This window comes from Equus caballus, chromosome 22 (genome assembly GCF_041296265.1).
Source record: "Equus caballus isolate H_3958 breed thoroughbred chromosome 22, TB-T2T, whole genome shotgun sequence".
NCBI lineage: Eukaryota > Metazoa > Chordata > Mammalia > Perissodactyla > Equidae > Equus > Equus caballus.
Genome location: NC_091705.1, coordinates 6136325 through 6149012, shown reverse-complemented (window position 1 = coordinate 6149012; position 12688 = coordinate 6136325). Strand labels below are relative to the sequence as shown.

The window sequence follows — 12688 nt, the reverse complement described above, 5'->3', positions numbered from 1 at the left end:
TGTGAGGGAGATAAGTCCTGAGCGCTGGCCATTGGCGTTAGAAGTACAAAGTGATCACTGCTCTTGACAAGGGTGGTTTTGTGGAGCGATGGGGCAGAAGGGTGAGTAGAATAAGTTAACAGTGAATGGGAGGAGAGAAATTGGAGACAGCTGGTATTTACAACTCTCAAGTTATCTCACTGTAAAGAAAGGAGAGAAATGGAAATCCAGAAAAAGCATACTTGTCTTTTAAGATGAGAGAGAGAGCGTTCTTTATGCCAATTAATCCAGGGGCAGAGTGGGGATATGGAGATAAAAGAGGGGGCAGTTGCCAGAACCATGTCTATAAGCCATAGGAGGAGGGACCTCGTTCACACGCAGAGGAGTTGGCCATGCGCTGGGCAGGGATGGTGGGTCCTCTCTAACAGCAGAGAAGGTGGGCAGCTAGGTGTGGTGATGGGAGCTCTGAGAAATGGGAACAAGGTCTCGAACTGAGAGTGAGGACAGAGAAGGGAGTGGTGGGGGTTTGAGGAGAGAGGAGAAATGGCAGTCTGTGAAAGGGAGAGACAGTGGGCTAGGGAAATGTGGGATGATTGTCATAAAGCATTCATGGCCTGCTTAAGTTTTATGATCTTGAATTTAAAGTGAGACCAATCAGCATGGCCACGCGTTTTCCTCCAGTCTCGGTCAGCTGCGTGGAAGCAGCATGGAGTAGATGGCAGCTTGAACCAAAGGGATGTGGCTGAGCCAGCAAGGACAACAAAGCTAGAGAAAGGTCAGGGAATGGAGGGAAGGCCCAGGAGTGATTCTAGCGATTGCTGGTGGAATTTAAGCAGAGTTAGGAGGGACAGGGTGGGCGGGTACAAGGTGGGTGAAGTGCAGTGAAACCGTGGTGGTACCCACGAATACTGGGTTGTGGGAGTCTGCAGAGTTTTGGGAGTTGGGGTACCAGATGGAGTAAACGGGGAAGATGATTGTGGTCAGAGAGTGGGATGTTTGACACTGAGACAACGGAATTGTTTCTGTTATTGGTAATAGCAAGATGATCTAGGCTGCAGGGCTGTCCAATAGAACTTTCCACAGTGGCGGAAATGGCCTGTACCTGCACCGGACAATAGCCACTGGCCACATGTGGATACTGAGCACTTGAAATGTACCTAGTACAACTGAGGAACGGAGATTTTAATTGTATTTCATTTAATTTAAATTTGGGTGACCACACGTGGCTAGTGGGGACAGCACAGGTCTAGGGTGTGGCCGTGGGAGTGAGCGGCTGAGGTAGGGTGGAGGACAGGCTGGCAGGAAGATCCTCTCGGTAGACAGTGAAATCGCTAAGAAGGTCGACGGGTATGGTGAGTCGGGACTTAGGGCTCTGAGAAATGGGGGGAAAGACCAGGTTTGCACAATAGACTGCAACCAAGAGGGACAGAGCGTGACAGTTGTAAGACTTTAGATTCCTAGCTCAGTGTTTTTTTGGAGGAGAGAAGGAAAATTGTGTGGAAGCAGCAAGGAGGAGCAAGGGAGACAACTTACTGGCCTCGAGGCACAGGAATGGGAAGAAGTATGGCCACCTCCATAGATCCCAGGATCTGCTTGGGGCCAGAGGGTGACGAGTCAGCACAGAGCAGGCCGGGGCTGGAGTCCAGGGGAGGAGCAGTGGCCACTAGGACTATGTTTATTACTCCCATCATTTTTACTTTTTAAAGTCATTTTCCCACAACCAGGAGGTTCTGACTTCCCCGTTCTTGATTTTGATGTTCTTTCCTTCCGCAACGTGAGAGATGGGCTTGGTGGGCTCAGAGAGAATCAGGCTCTGCCGAGGGCCCTCCCGCAGCGCTGCCTGCTGGCATGCCCTCTGACCCCGCTCTGTGTGTTGCAGGTGTTCGGCGTGCACCTGAACAAGTGGCAGCTGGACAAGAAGCTTGGGTGCGGGTGCCTTTTCCTGTACGGCGTATTCCTGTGCTTCTCCATCATGACGGAGTTCAACGTGTTCACCTTTGTGAACTTGCCCATGTGCGGGGACCACTGACCCGCCGGCCGCCCGCCGAGGCTCGGTTCCTTCTTTTCTGTGCAATACAAGACCTGGTCGCACCTCGAGTCACGCGGGCCCCCGGGGCCAGGGCATCCGTCTCTCCTGCGCTGTTCACAGGCCTCCGCTCCTGCCTCGGTGGCCCAGGCTGTCCTCCCCTTCCCTTGCTCCCCGTCCTCCTTGGGTCCTACCTGCCACCCAGCCCCTCTCGCCCACCCCTTCCTGCCTCCTCCGTGTGAAGACTTCCGACATCCACGTGAATTTTCAAGCTCCATTTTTGAACAGTGACTGAGATTCTAGAAAAACTGGCTGCTAACTGGCCCAAGCCAGGCAAAACTTATTAGAATCCCTCCTCCTTTTTTAAGTTATTGGATGGAAGACTAACCTAATTTATGACCTGAGATTGTCGAAGGAATAGAGAGGCGAGGGTACGTTGATTATAGGGAGTGTTTGGGATTTTGTTATATTTTGAGGTGATTCCTAGGTTACTGGGTTTGGGGGGTTGTTTCAGTTTGGGGGGCTCCCCATTTTATTCCTTTTCTTCCAGAGATCGAGAGCTTCTCTTGCATCTTCTTTCACTGGGCTCTGGATTAGTGGATGATCCACAGGTCGGCCCTGCCGTGTCTTATGGGATCGAATCCCAGGCACTTCGCAGTATGCATGGATGTAGTGCTTTTTAGAGGAACAGCAGGGCAAGGCCACTGGGAACAGCTGCGTGACATTTGGTACCCAAGGATGCCTCCCTAAATTCCTGTAGGCATGTATAGGGGGCACAAGGTTTTCGAGGAAGAAGACAGCTTCCCACATGTCCATTATGACCATCACTTTCTCACTAGGTTCTTTCTAGTCTCTCAAGCAATAGTTCCAGCCTGCCTGAAGCCTTTGGTGAGGGGCCTTGGTTAAACTCTCCATCCGTGAGGGGGCAGGCGGTCAGCGGTGGAAGCTTCCCAACCTGTGAGTCCCTGAGATATGCTCGGGTTGCTTGGTATTTGGGGTGACAGGGAGTGACCCAGAGGCCACTACTGCTTTTCGTGCAGGAGTTACAGACACTGGTTTTTTTGAAAATGGAGAAAAGCGCATTTTGCACAGACGTCGTCAATAAAGTCCCGGTTTGCCGCTCGGTATTGACTACACTGGACCCTGACAGCTGGCTCTTGGGCCTGCGTCCTTCCTCACGGGATGCAATGCCACTGCCAAGCTGCCCCAGCTCCGCCCCTCCCCTCCTGGAGGGATGGCAAGGGAAGGAGAAGACGAGAACTGACACCTTCGAAACGGCAGAACGTGTTCAATGCAGACTCGCTCGGGGGCGTAAGTTATCGTGAACCTCGCTGCCAATCACTGCTCAGCAGCCCTGCCCGATTTTGTATGAAGCTGAATTATCATGCAGACGAATAATTCCACCGAGTTGAGACCCACCCATGCTTGTTACACTTGTATTTATTGAAACTGTGGATTCTTGCCCGTGCTGCCCCTTGTATTTACTTCAAGCACTGATCACTTATCATTCATTCGGTATGGTTTTTCCCGTCCCTTGTACACGTTCTGGTATGAATTGTAAAAATAACCTGCTACAAATCAGTTGAATGTTTCTGTCAATGGTGCGAACCGAGGCCAGCGTTAGCCAACGGGGCACCTGCCCGACGGAGGAACGGGAGAGGAAATCACCAATTTGGGCTCTCAGAGCTAAGACACACTTATTGATTCTGTTGCACATTTTGCACTGGTTTATGGCGATTGTTTTCTTGGACGGATAGTGTAAAATAAACTTCTCTGTTCTGTATCCTTCCCTGAGCAGAGCACATTACTTTCTCCCCTGGAGCGATGCCCGTTTGACATCGAGGAGTATGAATGGAAGGTGGAAAGATCGCAGTCACCATGTGGGCGCATATTTGCCGTCCTGGGTTGACTCACCTGGAAAGCTGGCAGATGGCTGGCAGATTGCCACTAGGTGGTGGCAAATCGTGGGTCCCCTCTAAATCTTGAAGGGACTTTGGATCTGTCGTCCCATGGAATACATGTGACGTTGGGTTAGAAATTTCTTTCAGCTAGACATGAGAGAAAGAATATTCCAGCACTGATGATGATGTTTAGCAGTGCTCAAGTTCACTGTCCTGTCTGATTTTACTAGTTATCAGTTGTGAAAATTCAGACTTCCCCAAAGCCGAGTCTTTAAAAGAGACAGTAATACATAGTTGTAATGAGGCGTATTCTCATCCTGCCTGACTCTCAGGAAATAATTACCCAGATCTAAATGTAGACTGAGATTAGTGAGCAAGCCCAGCTCCCCAGGCTATAATCTCACGCACAAGGGGATGTCTTGTGGCCCTGAACAAGGGAAGGCTCATGCTGGAGCTTGTACTTCCTCCTGAGCGCATCCTAGTTGACCCCACAAGGAGGTACCACTAGAACATCCTCTTTTTCTGCAAAATGTGTCCCCAACTTGGCCCAGGCCTGCTGAGGGTTACTCCCGGAACGCATGCCTTTCAGGCGGCCTCGGATACACTGAGAGGCCACGACAAGGGTACGTTGCCAGATAGCTTTTGCCACTTCCCTAAGGAAAATGTTGGCTCCACCCTTTTAGGGAAAGTGCACTTCTGTAGGTACATGTGTTGTATTTACCTCCAAAAAGACCTGGAAGGCTGCTTTTTATGTTTTCCTAAGTCTGTTGCTTCAGACACTTAGAGTCATAAATTTGCACGCTAGAGATTTGAGACTCTGTCATGTTAAACACTTAGCCTTCAAAGAAAAGCCTATATATTTTAAAAGGGGGGCAGAAGCGGAGAGGGTGTGATAATACTGTGAAGTCCAGACAGTTTTCAATTGTGGTGTATAAGATAGGAGCTCTCAATAAATCCAACTCTCAATCCAACTCTCAATAAATGTAATCAGATGTAGCCTTAGAACTTTACCTAATTGTTCATGAAAATGTTCCAATTGTTGGGAAAAAACAGAAGTAGGAAATTGGTGACAGTGATGTTGCTCTTTCCAAGATTCATTTCTTTTCACCTTTGCAAAATAGGATGATTATCATTAATAATAGGATAATTATCCAATTATTCTGACCCATTTTGATGAAGCATTTTGAAGTAGATGGGACATTTCCATGTTGGATTTTGTGTGGTCTCATACTAATTAATGAGCTTCACTTATGTTGATATTTTCTGCAACAGCTGCTCAACGCACACACACCCCTCCCAAACTATCTGACACCAAAACTCTTTATGAAAACAATCCAGTGGATCATTGAAACTTTTCCAAATATCCAACTATCTATTATGATTCACTGCAGGAATGGGACGGATTCAGCCAACTTTTCTTTTCTCTGATAAATAAAAAGCCATGTGTCCATTGCATCACCATCCAGAGATGTGTGGCACCACAGAGATGCTGAGAAAGTCGGGAGCCAAAGCCATGGAAGGAGCAGAGAAAATTAGCAGTGTGCACGAGATTAATTATGCCATGACCCAGGACTGATTCACATTGAATTTTATGCTTAGTTTCAAAACACAAGGCAGAGCAATAAAACGCCACCCAAATCTTTCAGATGGCTGACTGTTGTGCTCAGGACAGTATTTCCTTAATAAAGAATACGCATTAGTCCCATTAACTTAAGAAGTTTTCACTGAACCTCAATTTAGCAAACACTCTTACCAAGTTGTAGAGATTTGCAATCCAACGAATAGTCATAGTTATTTTCTCATTTTGTTTTTGGTCTTTGTGCAACAGGTAGGAGAGGAGGGAAGATTTACAATGACAACTTTAGCATATACATGTGCCATTTAAAGGTTTTTCTACTAGAATTTATTTACATAAATGTATGCATATGTACACAAATTGCATTTCTTCTTTACATTACTTCCAACTCATCCTGTTTATCAAAAGCTGAATTTGGTGATGTCACATCTGGTTTGTTGGGACAATCAATCCAGTAATTGATTCCAGAAAACTGCATACAAAACTTGGAATGAAATCTGACAAGGAATTTCAGAATCCTCGCAGTTTTTTGGGGGGTACTTCTGAGCTATGCCTACAGTCATTGCTAAACAGAGATGCACTTGTGGGCAAAGGTGCTTTCAGCATGAAACTAATGTTTTTAAATTCTTACAGAAAAAAATGTATTCCACTCAATTTAGCTTGTTATTTTTTGATATATAAGTCAGATGTTTCATCTCTCTCCCATGACTGATGAAAGATAATTCATTTTTCAAAAGCTGCACACTAAACCTGTGCTCTGGTCAGTCAGTCACCATTACTCTAACCATCAGTGAGTATGAGCCAAAATGCCCACTGCTTTATTTTTAGGGAAATTTATTTTGTCTACTGGTTACAAGTTTCTGAAATATCTAAAGTTCAAGAATATCTAAAAAGTTATTGTCATATCAGATTGAATTGTTTCCTCCAGTTGCTTAAAAGTTAAATATTATATCCAATATCATAGATAAGAAAATGCATTTACTCATCTTACTGTCTAAATCAGTGTTTCCCAGACTTCAGCAGGCATCAGAATTACCTAGACACTTACTAAGATACGGATTTCTGGGCCCCATCCCTGAGTTTCTGATTCAGGATGTCTAAGGATAGGCCCAAGCATTTGCATTTTTCATCAACTCCCAGATGCTACCGCTGCTGGGTCTGGGTCCCACTTTGAGAACCTCTGGTGTAAATAAAGCCCTTTGCCCAGAAAGCCACATTTTGCCTCCACCAGCCTTCACCAGTATCACTGGTTTACAGCTTGTGGAAAATACACACACACACACAGATGTACTATTTCTTTCAAAATTAGTTTTTCTACTGCCACTGAGATCTATGAATATGGCAAAAGTAGGAAAAGAAATATGGTCAACTCTTCAATAATCTATTCTCTATCATTCCGCAGCACATCTGCCCCCAGCCAAAAACAACTTTTAAATGAAAACCAAACCAGATCAAAGTAAGTGGTTTTAAGATGAAGATGCAGGAGAGCCGAGATTCTGCGGAGAGCATTAGCTCAGTAGAGATGGGAGCAGGCAGCCACCAATTTCTTTCAGGTGAAAAAGGTTCGGTTCTAAACTCCAACAAGAGAAAGTAACAGTGACTACAGGAGAAGTTTCCTACACAGGAATGTTTGCACATGACAACCATATATAGCTAACTTTCTAATCTAAAAATGTTACTTTGACGCAAATCCATCCAACAAAGATGACTCAGAATAGAAATAAAAGGCTTGCACCTGAGTTGGCCTTCATGGCCCAAGTGCTTCAGACAATCACACACGCCCACATCACGGTCTGGCCTTCGAAACAGGCGTAGAACACCCCCAGCCAAACATCTCCTACCTGGGGCTCAGAAACCTCCACCTACAGCGGCGGCCCCAGGTCAGCTTTTACGTCGAAAAGGACTGCGATCCCAGGTGACAGATAGGCAAGAGTGGGATTTGTGCCCATGGCCAGACCTTAACTCGGGCTTGGGCTCTTGGCTTATCCACAAGAACCTCAGGGGACATAATGTGCTCCAAAATGACGTGGTAAAAGCCACATTTTTATATCCACTAAAAGTTTTGCTCAGAGTCAGGAAGTGGGTTTAGATATTGGGATGCATAATCCGGTGGGAAGCAGGGAGGGTAAGGAGGAAGGCCAAAGTCTTCCTTTACAGAAATAAAACATTTTATGCTTGGCCTTTGCCAGCATACAGGCAGTCAGCCCAAAGGCAACGAGGTGTTCTCCGTCACTCTCTACATCTCTCCATGCACTAAGAAGCCAAGAGGCTCCGCTCCTCGAGGTGACCTCACCAGTGCTCCCACAAGAGGTAGCATTGCTGTCCTCGTTTGTGTCATGTTACCACTGAATGCAAGGTACCTCTTCGTATTTCCAAGACCCTCAGTGGTGGAGGCAGCGTCTTTACACTTCCAGGCAGAATGTAATCTGCCGCCTAAATGTTAACTAACACACATCTTAGAGGAAAAATGACAAATTTGAAGACATGCAAGAGATCTATGCCTAAAATTCACTCATCTGTTATAAATGAGGCAAATCAGTTAATTGGAGGCACTGGTTCTTAATGTGCCTTGAATGAACAGAGTCATAGAATTGTTTGTATTACTTTCAAAACGAGTCTAATACAATTTCAAGTTTTAAACTCCATTTTAGTTTTTGTTTCAGAAAGGAATTAGGTCTCTCTTCTATTTTAACATGTGTTGACTGGCTACTCAGAAAGTTTCACAATTTATACGTACGAATTCTGGGACAAGATGGCCTTTTAGCACGAGTGTTAAGCTTTCCCCGGCACCCCGTCAGAGAAATCAGTGTCACATATCTGTTTCTTCTGAGAGTTACTGGTAGTGACTCAGTGGTCTGGAATGTAATGAGGTCCCATCTCGAATGCTGCTGGGTCCCTCTTTTTAATCTCGTGTTTTGCATCTGCCGATGGTCCTGACTGTTCCCACTTGGCACTTTTTCATAGGTCACAGGCAGTCTGACCTGACTTCTCCTTTCTGCTGGCCTGGAGCTGGCCAGGGGTGGGTTTCTCAAGTGTTTTTGTTGCCAGCTAAGCAAGATGCTGACACAAGTCATCAAGAGACCCCTGAACAAGGAGGGGAAGCTACAGCATACCCAGGTTCTGTGATACATAGAGTAAAAACAGAGAACATTTTTAACCTGACTTTCAAACACTAGATAATAACATGGTGGCCATAATAGTATCCTTCTTCCTGTTAAAGCCATAATTCAGAGGAGCCAGCAAGGTCTGGACCCAAGGGCAGAAGTCCTGGCCTGTCCTCGCACATCTGAATTTCTCCCAAACAAGAGTGCAGGATTATGTGATCCCTGAGGTCCCTCCCAGATCAGATATTCTGTTAATTTAGACCAGAGAAGAGAAAAGGTGATTTCCCTCTAGAAATTAATATAGATATTATGTAAAGACAGTGAGACTGGTATGAGCTTTTGTTGTTTTTTTAATTTCTATTTTTTAGGTATGCTTTATTTTTGTGTGAGGAAGATTGGCCCTGAGCTAAAATCTATTGCCAATCTTTTCTTTTTTTTCTTCTTCTCCCCAAAGCCCCCCAGTACATAGTTGTATATTCGAGTTGTAGGTCCTTCTAGTTCTGCTATGTAGGATGCGGCCCAGCATGGCCTGATGAGCCGTGGATAGGTCCATGCCCAGGATCCGAACCAGGGAAACTCAGGCTGCCAAAGCAGAGCACACGAACTTAACCACTTGGCCACGGGGCCGGCCCCCGGGATGAGTTTTGATATAAAATAGTTCACAAATTATTCTGGATGTTTCAGTTCACCTATAACTGGAATTCCATCTTTATTGTTGTGGGGTTTTCTTTTAATGTATATAATTTTGAACATTGTCCAAACATCAAACCTCTTTGACAAAGCCTCATCTGTTGTCATGCTCAGGAAGAATTTTTAGGGTTCCAGAGACTAAAAACACATTCATCTTTAAAGGAAATGTGGAGAATCTGCTTTTTGCCTGGCACAGCTGTGAATATGTTGATCCCTTCTAAGTATCATACATAGTGTAAGTTCTGGGCCTCTGATAAAAGTCCCCAAAAGGACCCATCTTCTGGGCAGCAAGGAGCTCCACAAGATGCAGGACTGCTGGGCTGAAGGAATCCATGGTAGGTGAGCCACAATGAGTGGCTCTTGGCAGATGTCATGATCAGAACTTTCCAGTAGGGCTGGTAGAATGTGCCCAACTGCATGGAGTCTGTTGGCCTGGAGAGGACACCAGGCACCTTTGACAAGCTCCACTAGCCATTTTAACACACATCAAAGTTGGAGACATGTAGTTGACTTTCCTTGTGAGTGTATGTCAATGTGGGGACAAAGGACATTTCAAAGAGTTACAACACATAACATAAACATTGTGCAATCATTGTTGGTTACCAATTACTCATTTTCTTAGGGTGCTCCATATGTCTTAGGACCATTGGAAGGTCAGAGTTACTTTTTTCTTGGCTCACGTTTAAAATTCATTATTTGATATAGCACAATGACAAAATCAGGTACCATCACAAGACAAAAATACATAATGTCATAAATATTTATTAAGAATTGGAAAAGTTGCAATTAAAAAAAAAGTCTGTCTATGCTCCCACAGCACGCTTTCCTTGGGGAAAAATGACAGTGCTTTGTTCAACTCTTACTAAATTTTGGGACTTTCCCCCCAAAGAAAATCATAGTCATAAAGGGTAAAATCTGCACAATATATTAGTAAAATACTATGTCAGCAGCTTTCTAAGGAGCTCTCAGGGCATTTTTTTGACGTAGACCACAAAACATGTTTGTGATGGCCCAGCCGGAGCCAGGATAAGCAGCTGTGAGAGCTTTGCAGTTCAGAAGACCTATCCACACATAGACTGCTGAGGTCAGTCATGGAAAGCACACATGACCAGGGGCCCTCGACATGTCTTAGGGCTTATTTTTGAATTGATAAGGATGGATTACACAGATACAGCATCAAATAGGCCCCTTCCCCTGGGTATTTTCAACCTGACAAAAGATCAGATTTGTGGTAGCAGCCAGCCAGCTGCCCAAGGACCCAAGTGGCTCCTGACAAAAGAGAAAAGGAGGTGACGTTTCCAAGAAGTGTGGGGTGTGTGGACGTACGACTCGGCTCAGATGCTCACGCTTACATCGTCATCTGGACACTGTCATCACTGCAGCTCATGTGCCAGTTCATGTGAAAGGGCTACCTCTCTTTGTTGTAATTGTGCTGTTTCTAAGCAGTTCTGTCTACATCGCCTGTCCGTTCTTCCGATGTAGTTATGTGAACATAAGGCAGAAACCAGGACATTTGGCTTTCAAATCTTTATAACATGTATTTTCTTAATTTATGCATCTAGCATAGAGAATGCCAAATCTCCTGAGCAACCCTCATGCTTTCCTGACCTCCAGGTAGTCGCCAGCTGGAAGACAAGCCGGCTAATGGTGAAATTGCTTAGCTAACTCTCCTCACGGGCCTGCCTGGCCCAGGCACCATCTGTTTCCCAGTGACAGGGGTGTCCATGGGGCAACAGCTACACTGAGAGGATCTTCAGAGGATCACTGATGGGTGGAGGAAATGTGTTAACATAAAAACATTTTACTTTCCTTACTTTACCTCCGTAAATGAGGGAGGTTTCAATTTGGGGACCCTTAAAGCAAAGAAATGTCAAAAGGATACTCTGTTTACACTTGATGGCTGCAAAATATCTCTTTTTGCATGAGAACTCCACAGTGAAGATGCTTCATTTTCTTAGTCCCTATTAGAATTTAGTAATAATTTTTAAAAGTTGCAGTCTTGTTTCTCAGAGACTTCACCTGAATATGGGAGCACCAAAAAAGCTGTGAGTAGACGGAAGCACGCAGTCTTCTGCTGGCTGTTCAGAGACCTTCCCCGCCCCTGCCTGAGGTTCGTGTATTTTGACAAGCCCAGAAAACATTTCCCAACCCTCCTCCCTCTATGTCAGTGCAGGTCATGGTACCAACTTCAGGCCAAAGCAGCGATTCCTCAGCACGGTCCCACATTAGAATCACCTGGGGTGCATCCATGACTACCAATGCCTCCCCTATATGCTGATCTGGATTATCTAGTTACCTGTCTCAGGCTGTCCAGGCATTTCTACATGTGTCCATGCTCAGAACCACAGCTCATGGAATTATAATCAGACCATTCAGGATATTTTATTGGGCAGATGCAAAAAGGAATGCTGTGTGCTCTGTAGGTCTTGGCTACTCAAAGTGTGAGTGGGCCTCAAACTAGCAGCTTCAACTAGAAAGAGAGATCTGTGGAATTCCTCTAGAACAGCATTGTCAGGTAGAACTTTCTGCAGTGATGGGGATGTCCTACGTCTGTCTTGTCCCAGACGGTAGCTGTTAGGCACATGTAGCTGTTGAGCTCTTGAAAGGTGGCTCACGCAACTGAGGAATAAAATTTTTAATCTGTTTTAACTTTAATTCAAATTTACATTTAAAGAACCACATGTGATTACTGGCTGCAGTATTGGACAGAGCTGGTAGAGAATATTAAGGGGCTGACCTGGTCAACACAGATCATAGAGTTTCTTCCAGAAATGAGAGAGGATGCCCCACTGCTTTGACCTAGGTCATGAGGCCGCTGCCCAGAAATAGGAGGTATGCCTTAGAGCAGCCGTTCTCAAAGTATGGTCCCCAGACCAGTGGCAACATCATCACCTGGGGACTCGTTAGAAATGCAGAATCTCAGGCCCCACCCAGGCCTCCTGTATCAGAACCTGTATTTTAACAAGGTCTCCAGGTGATTTGTGTGAACATTTGAGCTTGAGAAACTCTGTGAGTAGTTATCTGCTCTCCAGAGGACACATAACCATTTGCACAGACACCCTTTTCTAGAAGGTCACTCTGTATTGTCACTGGCTTCAGTGTACATTACAGGAATTGCCAAGTAGGACAGGCACAGATTATGGGGAACACACATTTGAAATTGAGGATGGACTCGTGAATTTGGAGGGCAAAAGAGTCATATTTTAGTCCCAATAAGCCCTCATTTTGATGGGGATAAAGGAGTAACTGCAGAGCGTTCCACTGAAAGGCCAAGATGTAACTCAGGGTGGATCTCACCTGGTCTTCAAATTCACCCCACTCTTTAGACATGCACTCATGTCAGACACACTGCCAGATATCTAATAGTGGAAATTCCTACGTTTTACTGATAAACAGGCCTATCTCCTTTCCG

The 12688-nt window shown here is 45.3% G+C and overlaps 1 protein-coding gene across 3 annotated transcripts in view; it reads left to right on the top strand.

The window, feature by feature from the left end:
• Window positions 1–3788, top strand: part of SLC24A3 (solute carrier family 24 member 3) — a 458647-nt gene extending 454859 nt beyond the window's left edge. For all 3 annotated transcript variants that reach the window (XM_005604455.4, XM_023626042.2, XM_023626044.2), the window contains exon 17: window positions 1859–3788. In XM_005604455.4, the coding sequence (XP_005604512.2) occupies window positions 1859–2008 (150 nt within the window). In that variant the 3' untranslated portion in view covers window positions 2009–3788. The remainder of the gene's footprint in view (window positions 1–1858) is intronic.
• The last annotated feature ends 8900 nt before the right edge of the window (window positions 3789–12688 follow it).